This window comes from Hemicordylus capensis, chromosome 12 (assembly GCF_027244095.1).
Source record: "Hemicordylus capensis ecotype Gifberg chromosome 12, rHemCap1.1.pri, whole genome shotgun sequence".
NCBI classification, from domain to species: domain Eukaryota; kingdom Metazoa; phylum Chordata; class Lepidosauria; order Squamata; family Cordylidae; genus Hemicordylus; species Hemicordylus capensis.
In genome coordinates, this window is record NC_069668.1 from 10,876,207 (window position 1) to 10,896,233 (window position 20,027).

Consider the following 20,027-nt stretch of genomic DNA (forward strand, 5'->3'; position numbering starts at 1 on the left):
AAGGGTTGCAAAAAGAATAAGGAATTGGGCGGGAAGTAGGTTGAAACCGCCCAGAGATTAAAGTTTGGGGCAGTATACACATTTGATGAAATATAAATAAACAAATAAAATAGACTGGAAGTAAAGAAAGGCACACAGGGATTAAAAATAAAACACAACAAGCATTTAGTAACAGACCAGCATTGAGTTTTACCTTAGTCTGTCAGTAGCAGGTCCTCAGCCGAGAGACGCGCTTCTCCCGTGGAACACCCATTTGCAGATGGAACACGGGCCAGGCCTTTAGCTTTCAAGCCATGAGGGAGGGGTGGAGGTGGGCTCAGGCGAGGGTGCGGCTCCGGGTGCTGAGATGCAAAGTGGCCCCCCCATCTCCTGTGTCGGATAAGATGAGGGACTTGGTGGTGGAGTGATGCTCTGGCTTCCAGATGATGGAGGTCTGCATTTATCACGACTGTAAATATGAAAGCAGTTCTGTCCTGCTGCGCCTGTGCCAGACTGCTTAAGGCAGCTCACAAACAAAGGTAAGGCAATCACAGGAACATAGGATCCTGCTTAGCATTGTTTACTCTGACTGGCGGCAGCAATCCAGGCTGGAGTCTTTCCCAGCGCTACCTAGAAATGCTGCCAAGGATTGAACCTGGGGCCTCCTGCATGCAAAGCATCTGTTGGGGGGGCTGCTGCCTGTGGAGTCCGGCCATTGGTCCATTTAGCACTGTATGGTCTCTGGCAGTGGTTTCTCAAGGTGTTAGGCAGGGGTCTTCCCAACCCGTCCTGCAGTGTAGACAGCAAGCAGGGATGAACCTGGGACCCTCTACACACATAGCAGATACTCTTCCCCTCACCTTCCCCAACACGACAAAACTATTTAACATTTATTTATTCATTTATATATATTTCGCTCTTCCTCTAGATAGCCCAGAGTACATGGTTATAGTTACATGGAGTAACTATACTATGTATATGCAGTACATGGTTATAGTTACCCTCACAACAACCCTGTGACATAGGTTAGGATGAGATACACATAACTGGCCAGTGAGTTTCATGACTGAATGGGGATTTGAACTCAGGACCTTACAAATGCAAAATGGGACAATGCATGCCAGCAAAAAGACCCACTCGTCAACCAAAAAAAGCTCCAATTTTCTCAATAGCTAGAGCATGCAGTGTTCTGCACCAATGAACAATCAATGAATGGATCTTCAAAGCAAAAAAGTATGTTTCCTACTGAAAAGAAATTGGTATCAAATTCAAGGGATCTTGAGAACCCCAGCCCCGTCTCTCGCCGGAAACCACTTATTAGTGATATGTTTAGAAAACCAAAGCAACTCCATTTTACTTAGAAAACCTCATCCTAACTTAAAGTAACCCCAGCCCTGCTCAGGGACATCACTGCCTCTTATGATCAACGTCATTATCTCTCTCCACTAAATTGTATCTGTGAAACTTGGCTCTCACTGTTTTTCGCTGACAGTTAAGAAAACAGGATTTAACCAAATAAGGAGTAATCACCAGATGAACAATGAATCATTCTCATGCGTACTAGATACTTAGACCACCATTTTATCGTCACGTCAGCATCATTCAGATTGTTTGTATAAATGTAAGATGCATCTGTAACCAAACTGTAATCAGTTTGAGAGCGTAAGCCTACTGATTACTTATTGCTAAACTGCAGTAGCAATAAAAGCCTCTAAATGATTCCTACTGAGTCTGTTTGATTGACTAAGAGGCGGACCCAGAGACGAACCATGTTAACATCATTAGGACAATCAATTAGCATACAAATGGTCTTGGCTTCTGCAGCGAAAACACCTTTTTTCCCCCTGCTGCCTGAGTGGAATTCTGCAACCTGATCTGTAGCAGGGGTAGAAGGCATTCTTGCTTTCTACGAAAATATTCAGCCAAGGAGCAGCACTGAAAACAGGTTGGGGAGGGCTGGGGGGGAGAATATTTTGGGGTGCCCACATCCCATGCCCACTCCTCTCGGGTCTCCCTGGTCCAGCACTCTAACCTAAAAAACAAAGCCCTTGATGGGATGAACGAAAAGCTTTTTTAAAAATTAAAGGCATTGAATTTAACGCGTACATTTAATATTCAATTCTATTCTTTGAACGCAAGCCGTGCTCAACTTCAAAACAAAGCTTGCTCAATGAATGGAAACCCCGGCCGACTAGCGCGCATGTGCGTCTCGCTTGGCGCACACGGCCCCGCCCCCTCTCCTGCCTCCGGCTCCTCCTCCCGAGTGGGCCGTCAAGCGGCCAATCAGCGCGCGGCTGCGGTTTCATTCAAAAGTCGAAGCGGGGGGCCTGCCTAGCCCAGACTCTGAGCGTTATGGCGGCGTCAGTGAATGGGAGTCCCAGCGGGGAGGGACAGGTGAGTGATGTGGACCCTCCGCACCCCTCGCCCCGCACCTGGACAGGCCCCGTGGGGGAATCTGCAGCGCCGCCCGCGCCATGATGTACTCTAAACCTATTTGGCAGGTTTTCCTTTGGTGCTTTGAGACCCTAGGAACATAGGCAGCTGCCCTATACTGAGTCAGACCCTTGGTCCATCTCGCTCCGTCTTGTCTACACTGACTGGCAGCGGCTTCTCCAATGTGGCAGGCAGGAGGACTCTCTCTCAGCCCTATCTTGGAGATAGCCCTATCTTTGGCAACGTACTGTATGCTTGTCCTATTAAAAAAAATAAAATCTTGTCCTATCTTGGAGATGCTGCTGCCAGGGAGGGAACTTGGGGCCTAGATCAGGAGAGGAGAGCTGGTCTTGTGGTAGCAAGCATGACTTGTCCCCATAGCTAAGCAGGGACTGCCCTGGTTGCATCTGAATGGGAGACTTGATGTGTGAGCACTGCAAGATAGTCCCCTCAGGGGAGGAAGCTGCTCTGGGAAGAGCAGAAGGTCCCAAGTTTCCTCCCTGGCAGCATCTCCAAGATAGGGCTGAGAGAGATTCCTACCTGCAACCTTGGAGAAGCCGCTGCCAGTCTGGGTAGACAAGACTGAGCTAGATGGACCAATGGTCTGACTCAGTATATGGCAGTTTCCTATGTTCCTAGATGCTTTTCCCAGGGAATCTCTTCCAGTACTCATACTTCTAGTCTCCCTTTCATATGCAACCAGGGCAGACTCTGCTTCTTCTTCCAAACCACCTTCTCCCTCTTTAAAACTGTTCTCTTCCTCCAGTCTCGGACTGTGTCACTTTGGGTCTGCCAGAACCAGCACTCGGTTGGTTGCACTAAGGGGGTGGGAGGGGAAGGATACAAAGCCCCCCAAGTTCTCCATCTGAATGTGTGTGCATGTAAAAAAACAACACGTGATGGCCAGTACCTTGCAAAGCAGCAGACTCCAGGTTCAGTGCCTGGCAGCATCTCCAGGTAGGCCTGGGAAAGATCAGTCTGAAACCCTGGAGAGCTGCTGCCAGCCTGTGCAGACAATGGCTGAGCTAGATGTACCAAGGGTCTGACTCAGTCGATGGCAGCTCATGTCCACTCAGTCATTTTTAGATCCTGCTCAGGTTGAATTGGGAAGGCCCCACTCTGAACGCACATGTGCACACACTGCCTTGATCCTGCCACCCAGAACGGTTGGGAAAGACTCCTGCCTGACATCCTGGAGAGTTGTTGCCAGTCAGAGTAGATAATACTGAGTGAGATGGACCAATGGCCTGCCTCTGTATAAGGCCACTTCTTCCTGGAGTGGGATTTCATTGCTTTAATGCTGTGCCCTTCTGTTCCTTGATTTCAGCCTTGCCACAAGCTGGCAAAGCCCTCCCCAGAAATGCCCGTGCAAACTCCGGAAGGGCTGCTGGAAGCCAGAGAATCGACCTCTCTCACCCCGCTGATCAGGTGCCTTCAGCTACAGGTGAGGCCGTGAACAGGGCAGCCGGGTGGGAAATGGAAAGAGCCTTTTAGTTTCCTTTCGTTTCTTTATTACATTTCTATCCTGCTCTTTCTCCGAGGAGCTCAGAGCCGTGCATGTGGTTATTTTCATCCTCACAATGACTCTGTGAGGTAGGGGAGGCTGAGAGATGCATGACTGGCCCAGAGTCGCCCAGTGAGTTTCGTGGTTGGATGGGGATTCGAACTCGGGTCTTCCCAGTCCTAGTCCAACACTCTAACCACTACGCTTTTCAACAGTCTTAACTCTGCTGGCCGGTGAGTCTTGAACAGCCTCCCGAGCAGAGAGGGGAAGATCTCGCGAGTGGGACGAGTTGTCTCTCAGGCTGTGGGTGTGTTGCCAGCTGTTGATTGTAAAAAGCTCTTGCCCGTCGTTTGCAGTACTAGTCTAGCGCTTTTCAGTGCAAATGGGCTCCACGTGGGTTGCGTAGCAGCAGCAGCAACAGCAAAAGCAAAATAGTTCCCTGTCCCCAAAAGGCTTACAGTCTGAAAAGGGGGAGAGGCCAGCAGTACTGAAGTCATCGGGGAAATCGTGCCAGGTTTATATTTCTCCATTACATTTACATCCCGCTCTTCCGCCGAGGAGCTCGTGGTTATTTTTATCCTCGCAACAACCCTGTGAGGTAGGTTAGCCGAAGCCGTTACTTAAATGGCCCCCAAGAGTCTAGCTGAAGGTGCTGGTGTTTGGGGCTGAGCAGAGGCCTTCTCTCTACAGACCCCGGTTCCACCATCCACCGAGGAGGACGGGTGTCGGACACGGCTGCCCAGCACCCTCACCTGGACGGCCCCCCTGGTCTGGCTGGAGCACTGCATGCCGGATTCCCCGGTCCTCGCGACCCTCCGGCAGAGCCTGCCTCTCTCTGCCCAGCAAGAGGATAAGGGCACCAGCATCACTCCACTCTCAGTGGCATCGGCAGCCACGTGGACCACGGCTCTGAGCCTGGTGGAGGCGGATGTGAACACATCTCCGGCGGAGAAGCCCTGGACCAAGGACAGCACCACGGAGACCGACTCTTTACTGTGGCAGTGAGTTCCGCACCTCACTCCCCTGCCGCCCCTGGCATTGTGGGCTGTCTCTGTGGACCCCTGGCCTCTCTGCCACAGCTCAGGGGGAAAGTGTGGATTTTGGGTCAGCCTCAAAGTGCCCGTCCTTGTGTCCTTAGTTGCTCCCTGGATCAGCTGGGCAACTTGTCCCGGGCGGAGTTGGAGCGTCGTCTGGAGAGCACCCTCATCATCATGGAGGCCCTCTCGTGCCACATGTGCGACTGTGAGAAATTCCAGCAGCCGCCTGCTCACGTGGGGCCGGCCGACCAGAGAGAGGCAGCCACGCAGACCCCGGTCTCGGAGCCCAAAGAGGTAAGAGAAAGGAAGGCCTGTTGGGGGAAACGGTGTCCCCTGCCAAGAGCAGCAAAATCCAGGTGTCCAATTTACTCCGCTGTCTGTCTTGCCACTCACGGAGGATGGCAACAGACATAGAGTCTTGTCTGGGTCTTTGGGCCTAGTGGCCAAATGCAAACTTAGGGATGGGGTTGTGGCTCAGTGGAAGAGCCTCTGCTTGGCACGCAGAAGGTCCTCGGTTCAATCCCGGGCAGCATCACCAAGACAGGGCAGAAAAAGACCCCTGCCTGGAACCTTGGAGACGCCGCTGCCAGTCCGTGTGGACAGTCCTGAGCTCGGTGGCCCAAGGGCCTGACTCGGTATCGGCAGCTCCCGATGCTCCTAATTCCACCCTCGTCACTTGCATCCTCAGCTACTTGCTTTGTAAAGATCCTGTTGGGAGGCAGTGTAGTTTAAAGTGGATTAAAACGGGCACGCGGCCCAGTCCGCCTAGAAAACGGATCTCTCACGTGGCCGGGCACGTTGGCAGGTTTGCTGCTGTCGGCCCAGGTTATGCATGCACGACTGGAGGGCTAACCCCGGGTTGCTCTCCGCAGGGAGGAAGGGAGGGGCCCAGTGTTTGGGGCGTAGGCTTCCCAGCTGTTGTGGACTACAGCTCCCAGATTCCCCAAGCTGAAGCCATTGCAGCTGGGGATTCTGGGAGTTGTAGTCCGCAACATCTGGGAATCCCTATGAGAGGGAACACAGCCCCTATCACCATCCTTTCGGTCTCCTTTTATCTGTTTATCTGTGGCTGTAGGGGGAAAGAGGAAAGCAGTGGGAGAGCATCTGCTTTGCATGCAGAAGCTCCCAGCTTCAATCCCTGGTAGCATCTGCAGGTAGGGCTGGGATAGACCCCTGCCTGCAATGTGGGAGAACCGCTGCCAGTCAAAGTAGGCAATCCTGAGCTGCATCTACAGCCGCTTCCTATAGGATGGGGCCAAAGCTCAGTGGTCGAGCACCAGCTTTGGATGTAGGGCGTCCCAGGTTCAGCCCCTGGCAGCATCTCCAGGTCGGGCTGGGAAAGACGGCGGCCTAAAACCTTGGAGCACCGCTGCCGGTCAGTGCAGGCACTCCTGAGCGAGATGGATCAAGGGTACACGCCAGTTTCATCGAGACCAGATGCTGTGTTTTGATACTTTAAGAACAGGCTAGGGAGTAAACGAAACTGTGTTGTGCTTTGGTGGCGGCTTTTTAAAAAACAAACAAACTACGGCCCTTAACCGCCTTGAGCGTTTGGTTTAGCTTTCGAGGCTCACAGGTTCAAAAGCGTGGTGTCATCGTCCAGGGTTGCTCTGCATGCACAAGGTCCCGAGTTCAGCCCCTGGCAGCATCTCCAGGTAGGGTGGGGAAAGACTCCTGCCTGAAACGCTGGATGCTGCCAGCCAGAGCAGGCAATCCTGAGCTTGGTGGATCAAGCGAGGGTCTGATTCAGTATGAGGCCACTTCTGATGTTCCTGTGTCCCCTGTTGGACGGTACTTCTACCAGAAGCTAGGTAGCCAATTGGACTAGTGTGGGCTAGTAGCAGAAGATTCCTTGCGTGCCCCTTAAACCGTTGGGCCCTCCGTGAAAGTGCCTTCTTTTGCCAGTATGGCTCCTGCACTCTCCAAATGAAGGCTTCTGGTCTTTTCCTAGGAGGAGCAGATGTATCGTGACTTGTACGTGGAGCTGAGGAGGCGATTCCAGTTGCTCCAGCGGAGCCGTGAGAGCGAGCAGAAGCTAGCCCAGCAGTTGGGGAGGGCCTCAAAGGAGATGGTGGGTGTGAGCCTGGGCCGTGGCTAGTTCCGAAGGGCTGAGAGGGCGGCCGCAGGGGTGGTGGGTTGGACTCCCCCTTCGGGAGTCGACCCAGCTCTTCCTCCTTCCGCAGAGAGAGTGGTCGTCGGAGTCCAAGGAGATCCAGGACATCATGGATACTTCCTTGCAGCACCTCCAGGACAGCAGGGGAACCCTCAGCCACCAGGTGAAACATAGAACTCTGAGCCCCTATTGATTTTATATTTATTTAAAACATTTCTGTACCGCCGCCTCCCATACAGAACTGCTCAGGCCAACTTATCATTCTCATAAAACATAATAAAACCATATGAAATTAATCCAATTCTGTTTAAAAATAAGACTCCTTTAAAACTGGATTTACAGATTAAAAACCTACTGGGAAGTATATCAAAGTGCCTTGCTGAAAGGATGGGTCTAAGTGTGTGTGAGTGTTAAAAAGCACGCGGGAGGGAGCATGACAATCTGGGAGGGTGTTCCAGAGCTGAGGGGCCACCACTGTCAAGGCCCTGTCTTGAGTTCTGTCTGTGCTATGCTTATGGGAAGGGCACATACCCTCTTCTATCCCCATCTCTCCACAGCATGAGCAGATGAGAGGCCTACTCTCTCGGTGCCGGAGCAGCCTCCAGCGCTCAAGCCAAGACCGTGAGGAAATGAAGGCCAGGCTGCAGAAGGCCCTGGAGGCCAAAGAAGCGGTAAGGACTCTAGCTCCCCTCCAGCCTCGCTTGCTTCAGCCAACTTGCTCCCGAAGGCTGCCGGTTAGGATGAGGTAGCCAGTGAAAGGATGGGCAAAGGCTGCTGCTTGCCTGGGACAAGCTGTGCTGAGTCCTCCTGAGTGGAATTGCTGCCTGCCTGGGACAACTGTCTACTCCACCTGGGTGGAATCTGAGAGTGGGGGGTGGGGAGACGGGGCACTTAGAATGTGCAACGGCTGGCCCAGAGAGGGGCACCATCCTGCCTCCTCTGTGCCTTCCTTGCCGAAAAGAAATTCTTGCTGAAAGAGAGCGAGCGTGCGATCTTGCTTGCGATGCCGTCTTCACTCCTGCTTGCTTCTGTTTGACCATTTGCTGTTCCTGGTGATTTCCCCGTGACCCTGCCTTGCAGGGCATTCTGATCAGGTTTTATGTTTATCTGTGCTTTGGAGTTATTTTACTGACTGGCAGCGGCTTCTTTGAGGTTCCTCTGGGTTCAGAGCCACCCTGCCTTTGAATACCAATTGCAGGAGGCAGGAGCCTGCTTCCATCTCTAGCTTGGGGACTTCCCATGGGCCACTGTGGGAGATGGGAGGCTGGAACAAGTCGGCCTCGGGCCTGATCCAGCAGGGCTCCCGGATACATGCTTGGCTGTGAGGCACTCAAAAGCTTTTGCTGGCTCCTTCCCCCCCTCCAACATCCTGTAGGCAGACCAGGTTCTGGATTCGGTTCGCAGCCACGCCGCGGCCCGCATCGGACAGCTGGAGCAGTCTCTGGAATCCCAGCAGCATCTCCGGGCCTTGCTAGAGGAGGCGCGAGGGCACCAGGTGAGGAGATGGGGGCTTCTCGGGGTAGACCTCTTGGGGGAGTGTGTGTGTGGATCAGGTGGGCAGAATGTTATACAGCTTGCAGAATTCAGGCTTTCTGGGTGCAGAACTTGGATGCAGGGATGTCCACCTACATATACATGTATATTGCACACAAATATGCACATATGCATGCGCGCACACACATGTATATGCAGGCTTGTGTGCACAGATACTCTTTCTCTCCCCACCGCCACGTGCACAGACATACATATGCACACAGACTAAGCAGCTAGACATAGGAAGCTGCCATCTACCGAGTCAGACCCTTGGTCCCATCCAGCTCAGGATTTTCTACCCAGACTGGCAGCCTCTTCTCCAAGGTGGCAGGCAGGAGTTTCTCCCAGCCCTGTCTCGGAGATGCTTCCAGGGAGGGCACTTGGAGCCTAGATGCTCTTCCCAGAGTGGCTCCATACCTTAAGGGGAATCTCTTCCAGTGCTCACACTTCTAGTCTCCCATACCAATGCCAACCAGGGTGGGCCCTGCTTAGCAAAGGGGGGCCATTCCTGCCTGCTCCCACAAAACCAGCTTTCCTCGCAAGGGGCTTTTTCCAGAGGGGAAACAAGGGGGCAACTCATGCAGATTTGTCCTGCAAGTCAGATCCGCATGAATTGTCCCCTTTGTTTTCCTCCGTCTGGCATCCTTGAGCACACACAACTCTCGCTCTCCCTCGGTAGGCGGACCTTGTCCGTGGATATGCAGAGTGCTCAGAGCAAGGGGACCGCCTCGCAACCAAAATGAAGGAGGACTGGACTTCGATGCGACTGAGCGTGAGTACCTGCCTGCAGTCTCCGGCTTTCCCTTGGCCTTGCCTGCTTTGCCTAACAGAGGTCGCTCTTGGCTTCTCTTGGCAGCACGAGGCCTTCACCAAGTTGCTGAAGAGGTTCAAGGACACGATGAGGAGGATGCAGGAGGAGCTGAAGGCTGCCCGGCAGGAGCTCACAACGCACCGAGAGGCGAGTCCTGTTTCTGGGTCTCATCACTAGGAGGCTCCCAGAGGGACACCTGGTCCCTTGTTTTGAGAAGGGCTGTCCTGTGCTCCTGCCTTTTGTGGCACAGAAGAAGCTGCCTTATACTGAGTCAGGCCCTTCGTCCCTCTAGTTCAAGATTGTCTGCCTTGGCTGGCAGCAGCTTCTTCAAGATTTCAGGCAGGAGTTTTACCCAGCCCTACCAGGAGATGCTGTCAGGGACTGAACCTGGGGCCTTCTGCATGCAAAGTAGATGATTCCACCACTGAGTTACGGCCCCATCCCTTAAGGGGAATATCTCACAGCAGACAGCAATCGCATGTAGCTCCCCATCCAAGTGCAAACTGGGGAAGGCCCTGCTTAGCAGCTGGGAGCATTCATGCTTGCTACCCCAAGACCAGCTCTCCTCCCTCTGTCCTTGGGGGCAGGAAGAGCATTTTGCACCAGGAAAAGATAATTCTGCCACCTCTATCTACTACTACAACAACAAATATGTATATACCATTTTTCAACCAAAGTTCTCAAAGCAGTTTACATAGAGAAATTTGACCAAAATAAGATGGTCCTCTGTCCCCAAAGGGATCACGATCTAAAAAGAAACATAAGGTAGACACCAGCAACAGCCACTGGAGGGATGCTGTGCTGGGGCTGGATAGGGCCGGTTGCCCTCCCCTTACGTATCAGAGAATCACTACTTTAAAAGGTGCCTCTTTGCTCAGCAGGGGTAATGCGATGCAAATATATGCACAATATGCTCCCAATCCCCACCCCTGAGTTTTGATTCTACAGGTCATGTGGGCCAACACCCCATGACTATTAGACAGCTTATTTCAGCGGATGCCCAGATGTCGTTGACTACAACTCCATAATCCCCAAGCAAAAGCCATTGTAGCTGAGTATTCTGGGAGTTGTAGTCCACTGCATGCATGGTGTCCAATGCATGCACCACCACCTGTGTCGTCCAGACCAATGTTCCCTCTAACAGGCATTCCCAGATGTTGTGGACTACAACTCCCAGCATCCCCAGCTGCAATAGCCTTTGCTTGGGGATTATGGGAGTTGTAGTCAACCACATCCGGGAATCCCTGGTAGAGGGAACACTGGTTCTGTGGCTTTACCAGGAATTAAGTCACAGTCTTAAAGTTCCAGTGTACGAGGCTAGCAATGTAGCTTTAGAAATCCCGGAAAATCCTGGGGAAGTTTCAGGCTGCTGAATACTGTCTTAGATGATAAGACCACTTGGCAGCCTGCAGACTAAGATCACCCCTGACGTCTCCACCTTTTCCCGCTGTGATGTGCCCGCAGGTCTGCAGCAAGCTGGAGGAGAGGACGGTGGAGCTGGTCGAGGCCCTGGGCCAGGTGAACAAACTGACCAATGCGAATTCTTCCCTAAGCAAAGGTGGGTGCTTGCCTTATTCAAACTGCCGCTTCAAAACCCGACTTCTAATTCCATGTCTGCCCTTGAAATACTAAACCCGTGCAGGGAGGGGAGTGATTGTTGAACCAGTTTTCAATGGGTGATTGATTGATCGATCGAGTTTCTATACCGCCTAATATAGAAATCTCCAGACGGCGTACAGATGAGGACATAATATAAAATATAAAACATTAAAATTCATAAAACCGATAAAGATCACAATCGATAAATATACATTAACCTTTTTTTTAAAAAATTGAATTTAAATTAAATTAAATTTTAAGTCTACAAGGTAGACTTAAGGTTTTTATTGTTTCATTGTAGACTGCTCAGAGACTTGCATTTTGGGTGGTATACAAATGTGTTTTAAATAAAATAAAATAAATAAATGTATAATGTAGATGTCGGCCTACCTAAACTCGGCAGATGTGTTGGTGCCTGCTTGAACGAGACCAGAGACTAGATCAAATAGGCTTCAGGTGCATGAGGATAGGTGTTGGTTGGCCATTAGAATAAATTTCTTCATGATAGCAATAGTTTGACCACAGGACCCTTTACTTATGGGGGTGAGTGGGCTCTCCCTCGCTGGACAGCCATCCGCTGGGGATGTTCTCGCTCGGGATTCAGCGGGCTGGACTAATGGCCTTCAAGGGTTCCCTCCAGCTCTAGGATGCTGTGACTCTGCTCTTGCCATAGAGATGGGAACCATGCAGGAGAAGCTGATCTCCGTGGAGGAGGAACAGGAGCGGCTGCAACAGGAAAGAGAGCTCCTCGCCCAGCAACTGGCAGAACAGAAGACGGAGCTGGAGAGAATGACCCGGTAAGGCTGCTTGCCCTTGTTTCTTAAGAAACAGATGATTGGTCAGCAACATGCAGGTACATTTAGTTGAGGTTGAGGTCTGGTTGAGGTTGCTCCTGAGTTGTTTGGTGGCGACCCGGGACGGGGCCTTCTCTGGAGCTGCCCCGGGGTTCTGGAATGTGCTCCCTGTCAAAATAAGAGCATCTCCATCTCTGGCTGCTTTTAAAGAGACCTTCAAGGTGCACCTGTTCTTCCCAGGCTTTTAGTTAAGATTAACTTTAAACTAATTGCTTTTGTTCTGTGAAAGTGTGCGCGTGTGTGTGTGATGTTTGCTGTGTTTTAAATTATGTACACTTCTCTTTCTGCAGGCTGTCTCGGGAGAAGGAGCAAGAATGGGACAGCATCTTGAAGGACCTGCGTGAGGCGATGGATTGTGGAGAGGTGCAGGGTGTCCGTAAATGGGGGGGGCGGGCAGGGGACTAGGAAATGTAAGCGGCCCTCTCCCGAAGATCTTAGTAAGCAGAGGGGATCTTGAAGAAGCCTTTGCCACGGTGGCTTTTAAAGGGGGCTGCCCACCCCCCGTTACCAGGGTGTGGGGTAAGGCAGCTTTCGGGGCCTCTGGGGGAAGGGCAGGGCTGCTTTGACGGGTCTGTGTCTGGGGGGGGGGGGTCACAAGGGGTGAGGGAGGTTTTGTGTCTCACGTGCAGCTTCCTCTCCCTAAATGTCCTCTCTGTGCCACCCCAGTTTTTGGAACTCGAGAGCCAACTTGCCCGCCGTCAGCTCAGGGAGAGGGAGGAAGAGCTGAAGGCTGCCCTCTCGACACTGCGGGAGCGCAGCGCTCAGCTGGAGGATTTCAAGGACGCTTGCAAGGAGCTCCAGTAAGTCCCTCTCTTTCTCCCCCCCCCCGCCCCATACCTGCCCTCTTTCCTACTCCGTCCTCAGAATGTCCCCACCGCCACCCAAGAGAGTCGGTTCCGATTTGTTGCCCTAAAGAGCGCCGGCTTTCAGCTCGCTCTTCTCTGCCCCAAGGCAGAAGCAGGAGGCCATTGGCAAGGAATTGGCCAGTGCCAGGGAAGAGATCCGGAGCACGGGAGCCAGCATGGAGAAGTTCTCCACGGCCTTGGTGGACATCGGGGTGGTCCAGGAACAATTCCTGGCGATTGCAGACTCCCTCAAGGCAGCGCTGCACAAGGAGGTAGGAGCCAGGAGGGGTCTGTCTCCCCCTGCCCCCGCCCCTCCTGGGGGCAGCAGCTCTCTTTCTCTGGGGCGGACGGGTGGCCCCGATCCTTTTCCAGGCCCTCCCTGCAGCCGCTGCCCTAGCACCTACCTGTTCCCATGCTCCCGTTGTTGCAGGTGCACGAGGAACCCCAGTGGAGTAGGGCCTGCACTCCTGCACCAAAGACCCCACATGGCTTGGGGGCCTCCTTCGTGGACAGCATTCTGCTGGCTGCCGCAGGGAAAGGTGAGGCTCAAAGTCTTCAACATTTTCTAAGGAAGTTGCTGCTAACCAAGTCAGACCCTTGGTCCACCTAGCTCAGGACTGTCTACACAGGCTGGCAGCAGCTCTCTGAGGTCTTCCGGCAGGAGTCTTTCCCAGCCCCACCCGGAGATGCTGCCAGGGGTTGAACCCGAGACCCTTTGGCAGGCAAATCAGGTGCTTTGCCACTGAGCGATGGCTTTCTTCCCAGTCCGCTTGGGGGGGGGGGCAGGCTTCAAGCCCCTTCCGCATTTTCTCTTTACAGATGTGGAAACTCCCGGTTTTCCGAGCCCCCCCAGTGCCTTCACTAAAGTCACACCTGTGGTTCCACCAGCACCAGCAGGTACCTGGGTGTGTCCAAAGGGGGGGAGGGGGGGTCTGTTCCCCCTCCTGGCTGGAGCCATCCTGGCCACACTAGGTCGGATTCAGCCTGCCGTATATATCTGTATCTCCCCACCCCAGAAAAGATCAGAACTCTTTCCAGGGAAGGAGATTTATTGATTATTTATTTATTTGTTTGATTTCTATACCGCCCTTCCAAAAATGGCTCAGGCCAGTTTAGAGAGAGAAATAATAAAATAAGTAAGATATGAGAGATGCATGTGGGCGGCTGATTTGCATTTCTCCACTACCGTCTGGGGCTTGGTGTGCGGGGCAGAGCCTCATGCTTCCTGCGCTGGATGGCATTCAGCCCCTACTGGTCTGTGACTGTAGTGTCATCCTGCAGAAATCCAAGAGAGCCTTGCAAACCGTGTCCAGGAATTGCAAGAAGCTGCCAACCGGCTCCACCTCCTGAGCAACCAGTACCGGAAAGCCACTCAAGAGGAGGTCCGAGGCCTGCAAGCAGAAAAGTGAGTGGGGTCCTGAACCTGGCTGGCTGGACAGAGGGACTCTGCTACTCGGCCTGTTAACCAAGTCCTTGCCTTCCTAAGCCAGGTCTACCAAACCTTTCAGCTGCTTCCTGAGAAGGCTGCAAAAATTAGAATTATTTAAAATTTTAACGTGTCTTTTTAATCTATTATGTTTATCTCTTTATGGATTTTAATTCTCCCCCCCCCATTTTATATTATGTGTTAATTCTGTACACTGCCTAGAGATTTCGATATTAGATAGTATATAAATTCAATAAATAAATAATAGATAAGGCTAGGAGAGCCCCTGTCCCCCAAGTAAGAAGCCCCGCATAGTAGAATGGCTTGGATGTCCAGAGCTGGCTTTTGCTCGTCTAGTTACATAGGAAGCTGCCTCCTACTGAGTCAGACCCTTGGTCCGTTTTAGCTCAGGATTGTCTACACTGACTGGCAGCAGCACTCCGAGGTTCCAGGCAGGAGTCTCCCCCAGCCCTACCTAGAGATGCTGCTGAGGGTTGAACCTGGGACCTTCTGCATGCTAAGCAGGTGTTGGGCCACTGAGCTGTGGTTCCACTAGGAGCAGTATAAAAGAGGAGTCTCTTACAACGCTCACCTTGTAGTCTCCCATCCAAATGCAAACCAAGGCTGGTTGGTGTTAGCAATCCTGGGCTGCAGCCGATGGACTATTGGGCCGACCTGCTATAAGGCAACTTCCTACCTCACGACCCAGCCATCCCATTCCCCACTCCTCTCCCATTCCGCTTATGATGGCTGCCCAGCACTGCTCTCTCTCCTTCTTCCTGCAGCTTGCAGCTGGAGCATCAGCTGGAGACCCTGAAATTACAGCTGCAGAACGAAACGGACTCGCGTGACGTGACCATCGCTGAGCTGCACAAGGCTCTGCGTCTGCGGATACAGGTCAGCCATGGAGCAAAGATCTGGGGTCATGCTTGGATCTGCAGGGCGGAAGAGGGATCTTGGGTGTAGAGCCACTGGGGATCTGTTTCTGGAACACCTAGCTGCCAGGGACCTGATTTTTCACTTGCGATGGACCGATTGGGTGAAGTAAGATCTTTCTGTGGCATTCTCTGCAGGGGGGAAACGGGTTTGGCATGAATGGCCTCGAATAGGGATTCCAGATGTTGTTGACTACAACTGCCAGCATCCTCAGCTGCAATAGCCTTTGCTTGGGGTTTATGAGAATTGGAGTAAATGACATCTGGGAATCCCTGTGAGAGGCAACATTGTGGGCGCTGGCTGAATTGCCCCCTGGGCGCTGGCTGAATTGCCCCCTGGGCGCAGAGAACCGTTGGAGCAAACACCTGTGAAGAGGTTTTAAGATAACTTTACTTGTGAGCAGTGTGTTCTCTCTTTTCTTTTCGTCGGTGTGCGGAATGAGTTTTGTTCTGGGCGGCAGTATCAAGGCAGTGTGTGTGCGCACCTGCATTCAGAGTGGGGCCTTCCTGATTCAGCCTGAGCAGGATCCAAAATTAACTGAGTGGACATCAAAGAACATGTGAGCGTGCGCACACCTTAGAGGGAACGCTGCTTGTGAGACAAAGGCACTCGGAGATTGGTACTGAACTTGCTGACTCATACACACAGGAACAAAGAGTAGAATAGAAGCTTCTCGCTAGCCCAACCCATACGGAGGAAACCATAGTGCTCTCTCTGCTTTATAGTAGACTAGTGTTTTCAAGCCCGTTAAAATAACGGGCGCTAGTAGGGGAGAGTGCCGTCCGCCCCCGCCGTCTTCACCGTCTGCCTCCGCGCCCCCGCCCACTTCTCTTCCTCCGGGTGCCTTTTTTTGTTTTAGCGGCAGGGCCGGTTCCGCCGCTGCCGCTTCTGCCTTCCCGGTCCCCTCTTTCTATGGCCGCTGCCCCCTCTGCCCTCCCGCTTCTGCCCTCCCCGTAGCCGTTCCTCGGCCGCCTCTGCCCTCCTCATCAGTCGGCCGCTTCTGCCCTCCTTCCGGTCTAGAAACTTGCCAAGGATTCTGCAAGTTTGTGAATTTCCTCCCAAGGCGCTGGCTGGAGAGGGGTTCTGCCTGCTGCGGATGCGAGCAGGGAAAAAGACCCCGGAAAGCCTGTTCCTAATGCCTGCCTCCCGCTCTCTAGAATGAAAAGGAGCTGCGAGATGTCATCTCTCGGCATGATGAGCAGATGCAGCTCTCTATCGACCAGGGCGGGGAGCTCCTGGTACGTTGGGGCAGGGGAAGGGTGGGTTGAGCCCTCTCATCTCTCTCGGAAGCCAGGCTGAAAGTAAAGCGAGCATAGGCCACACTGCAGCCCATCACCCAGGCCTCTGGTCTTCCCCGCTGGGAGGGTAGGGGGGGGGCGGCAGCCTTGGCTATCCTTGGAGGGTTTTCCTGCCCTTGACAGCCGGGTGGGGTGGGCAAGGGGGCAGGAATGCTGCAGGAGCTAGGCCTGCCTCCGTTTTGCGGGAGGGGAGGGTGCTGCTGTCAGTCCTGGCCAGACCGGCCCCTGACTCCGCTCTGGTCTTCCCCAGGACCTTCAGGGGGAGGTGGCCCAGCTCAGACGGGCCCTCCAGAAGGCAGAGACAGAGGCCGCGGTCCTTTGGGAGGAGCTCAGGGGGGCAAAGCCGTGTGATCCCGACTGGATCCAGGAGAAGATCTCGCTGCGGCAGCGGGTGAGTGGCTTTGGGGCGGGGGGCAGCCCCATCTTGTATGAATAAGCCTATTATTCCCCCATGTCTGCTACTGTCTGATTCTACCTTGAGAGGTCCTTGGCATCAACACTGCATCAATCGAAGCAATTGAAAATATTCTTAAAAAAAACTTTTTAAAAGCTCTCAGTTACTTTGGCTCAGTGCCCTTCCTGCTTCTTGGAAGCACTGCTACCACTACCCTCCCTTTCTCGCGTGCCACGCAGGTGGAGAAACTGAGAGAGATGCTCGCAGAAAAGGAAAGCGAGAATTCAGAGCTGTTGGCCAAGCACCAGGGCCAGGTGAGGAGACCTCGGGCCAGATCCTTGAAGGGAAGGGGTGTGTGCGGACTCCGGTGCCCCTTTGAATAGAGTTGGGAAGCTGCTGTACGTGGAGTCAGATTCGTGGTCCCTCTAGCTCAGTGTGGTCTACTCTGGCAGCACCTCTCCAAGGTTTCAGGCAGTCTTTCCCAGGCCTACCTGGAGATGCTGCCAGGGAGTTAACCAGAGTGCAAAGCAACTGCTCTTCCACTGAGTTGACAGCCCCGTCCCCTAAAGGGAAGATGGGAGGTGAGCTGGTCTTGTGGTAGCAAGCATGGCTTGTTCATCTTATTTATTTATTATTTCTCTATGTAAAAATTTCTCTGGAAACTTTGGTTCAAAAGAGGTAGATAAATCTTTGTTCTTATTTGGCTGCAACTTGTAGACGAAGAGGCTGGAGTGTCAGCTCCACCAGGCCCAGCAGGCACTGAGGCACTACCGAGAGGCAGAGGTGGAGATGAGAGAGGTGAGTGGGGTCGATGGAGCTGGGTGCTGTGAGGTCTCACTCCTTCCCAGCAACTTCGGAGGCGGTTCCTTCAGGGCCTTAGGAGCCACTCACGAGAAGGCGCTTGGTTGGCGCCTTCCTTTCCCTAAGCATCCTATTTTCAGGGCTGGTCCTTTCGTGGTACAGGCCAGAGCTATGTGGCCGCTGGGGATTATGATGTTGAAGTCCAATAACATCTGAGGACCCACCGTTGAGAATCCCTGGTCTACACAGACTGGCAGCGGCTTCTCCGAGATTTCAGGCCGGACTCCTTCCCAACTCTGCCAGGGAGTGAACCTGGAGCCTTCTGCATGCAAAAAAGATGCACTGCACTGCGCTACTGCATTCAACTTTAAAACCAGTTGTTCTAGTACGAACCAATGGGCCTGCTTTCCTTTCACTGGCACCTCTACAATCGAGGTGCACAAGTTAGATCTCTTGTGTCTCAAATGTTCACGCGGCCGCCATCTTGGATCGAGATGGATGACATCACAAATGACACCATTGGGGCATCCCTATGTGTCTGTAGCAAATTTGGTTCAAATCAGTTAGACTGCACATAAGTTAGTGCACGTGTGCCTCAAATGTTTACGTGTCCACCATCTTGAATTGGGGTGATGACATCATCACCATTGATGCCACTGAGGTGTCCCTGTGTGTCCCTACAGCTGCACCTAATTTGCTTCAAATGGGTTAGGCAGTCCACAAATCAGCCGGCTTGCGCCTCAAATGTTCACATGGCCGCCATCTTGGATTGGAATGGCTGACCTCCTCACACTCCATGCCATATGGGCATCCCTGTGTGTCCCTACAGGGGTTTGATTGGTGTGGATGACCTCCCAAAGACGCCGTTGAGGTGGCCCTACAACTGTACCCGATTTAGTTCATATTGGCACAGGCGTTGTGCAGTTGATGAGGGTGAACACACACCCCAAAGGGCCCCTTTGTGCTTTGGTGGCCACTCCTATTCTGACCATCCTATTTCTCCCCCCGACAGGTGCTTTCTACGCTGCCTGCAGAGGTGGTCAACTCTGCTGAGCTTCAAAACCTCAAGAAACTGCTTCTGTGAAGGAAAACTATGGGGAGGGGAAAGGGCGTATCGGTCTGCATGCACAAAATAAAAGTCGCTTTGCATCAAAGGCTTGTCCTGTTGGAGTGATTGCAGTGCGAATGTGCCTTGGGAAAACCCAAACTTCAGATCTACATGGATGGGGTCTGAGTTGGCAGTGCCCAGGAAAAGTTGATTGGGGTCATCAGGGTGGACAGCGGCCATAAAGAAGGCTTATTCCAGGCTAGACATCATCAAGAAAGGGAATGGGAATAAAACTAGCTATAGGGTAATGCCTTTATAAAAATCTAAGGTATAAGGGCACAGAGAAGACCATGTACAGTTCTGGTCACTGCACCTTCATTAGGATGTTGTGGAGCTGGAAAAGGAGCCAAGAAGGGCAGCCAGAATGATCAGGGAGGCTGGAGCGACCCCCTGCAAGGAGAGACGACAAGGTTGGGGCCTCTTTCGTTGAGAAAGAAGGCAGGACATGATAAAGGGGTGCTGGACTCATGCACGGTCTGTGGATCAAGGGAAGTCTTTCTTCCCTCTTAATATTAGAACCCGGGGCCATCGGTTGAAGCTGAATGCTGGAAGAGTTAGGCTTCCTCCACCTGCCTGCTTTTCTGCATCTCCCTCCTCCTGTGCACTGTTCCTCCACACCAGGTGTAGTGAAGCTGTGGAACTTGCTGCCACCAGATGTGGGGATGGCCACCAATCTAGAAGGCTTCAGAAAAGGATTGGACAAATTCCTCTAGAGAAACAGCTACCAGTAGCTACTATCAGTGGCTACTAGCCCGAGCAGCTGTATACTTCTCGGATGCATCTGGGTTGCGGCTGCTGTGAAGCAGGATGCTGGACTGGACAGACCCTTGGCCTGATCCTTTTTTTTTTAGAGTGTTCGCAAGCGGGGCTTGAAGGGGACCTCCCTTTGTTCATGGCCGGCTCTGGCATCCTGAATTTGAAGGGGTGCCTGTGTGCCCAGCATGCTACTCTGCCTTATATCCTCACATCTTAGTCCTCCACAGAGCTTGCAAATCTCCCCGAGAGGCAGTGGGCCCGTGTGTTCCAGCCTCCACGAGCTTCTCAAGCAGGCTCTGGAGCCCCCCGCCCCCTTAATCGGGCTGGCAGCAACCAGCCTGCGCCCTTCTCAAGGCCAGAGGAGAACAGTCGGGCTGCAGCCTGTGACTCAGCACAGCGTCCGTCTCCTCCGCTCTCTGGCCTGCCCTCCTTTTCGGCATCTCCCGCCTCTCTCTGTCCCTCCTGTCGCCCGCTGCCTGGGGCCTGTTCTGTTCTGCCCCAATCCTCAGCAGGATTGCCCTCAAGAAACAAGCTGGCTTCTTCCCTGCCTTTCCGTGTCCTCTATGTCAGAGACCCAGACTCCTCTCAGGTGCCACTGGG

General features: G+C 52.9%; 1 protein-coding gene and 1 non-coding gene across 3 annotated transcripts; both read left to right on the forward strand.

The window, feature by feature from the left end:
- The first annotated feature begins 1,818 nt into the window (after positions 1 to 1,818).
- SPAG5 (sperm associated antigen 5) lies at positions 1,819 to 18,717 on the forward strand. 2 transcript variants are annotated; one of them, XM_053275506.1, is made up of 24 exons: positions 1,819 to 1,924; positions 3,740 to 3,856; positions 4,607 to 4,917; positions 5,055 to 5,247; positions 6,905 to 7,024; positions 7,137 to 7,229; positions 7,624 to 7,737; positions 8,442 to 8,561; positions 9,279 to 9,371; positions 9,456 to 9,557; positions 10,875 to 10,968; positions 11,683 to 11,806; positions 12,154 to 12,226; positions 12,530 to 12,663; positions 12,815 to 12,980; positions 13,139 to 13,247; positions 13,528 to 13,605; positions 13,990 to 14,113; positions 14,920 to 15,031; positions 16,228 to 16,308; positions 16,619 to 16,759; positions 17,002 to 17,076; positions 17,480 to 17,560; positions 18,576 to 18,717. In XM_053275506.1, the coding sequence occupies exons 2-24, from the start codon at positions 3,773 to 3,775 to the stop codon at positions 18,645 to 18,647; spliced, it is 2,694 nt and encodes an 897-aa protein (XP_053131481.1). In that variant the 5' UTR covers positions 1,819 to 1,924; positions 3,740 to 3,772; the 3' UTR covers positions 18,648 to 18,717. The 2 variants fall into 2 exon arrangements, with proteins under 2 accessions (XP_053131481.1, XP_053131480.1); XM_053275505.1 differs by lacking the exon at positions 1,819 to 1,924 and adding an exon at positions 2,237 to 2,373.
- Positions 5,417 to 5,488, forward strand: TRNAA-GGC (transfer RNA alanine (anticodon GGC)). Its single transcript has one exon. It is a non-coding gene; the product is annotated as a tRNA-Ala (tRNA).
- Positions 18,718 to 20,027: the final 1,310 nt, after the last annotated feature.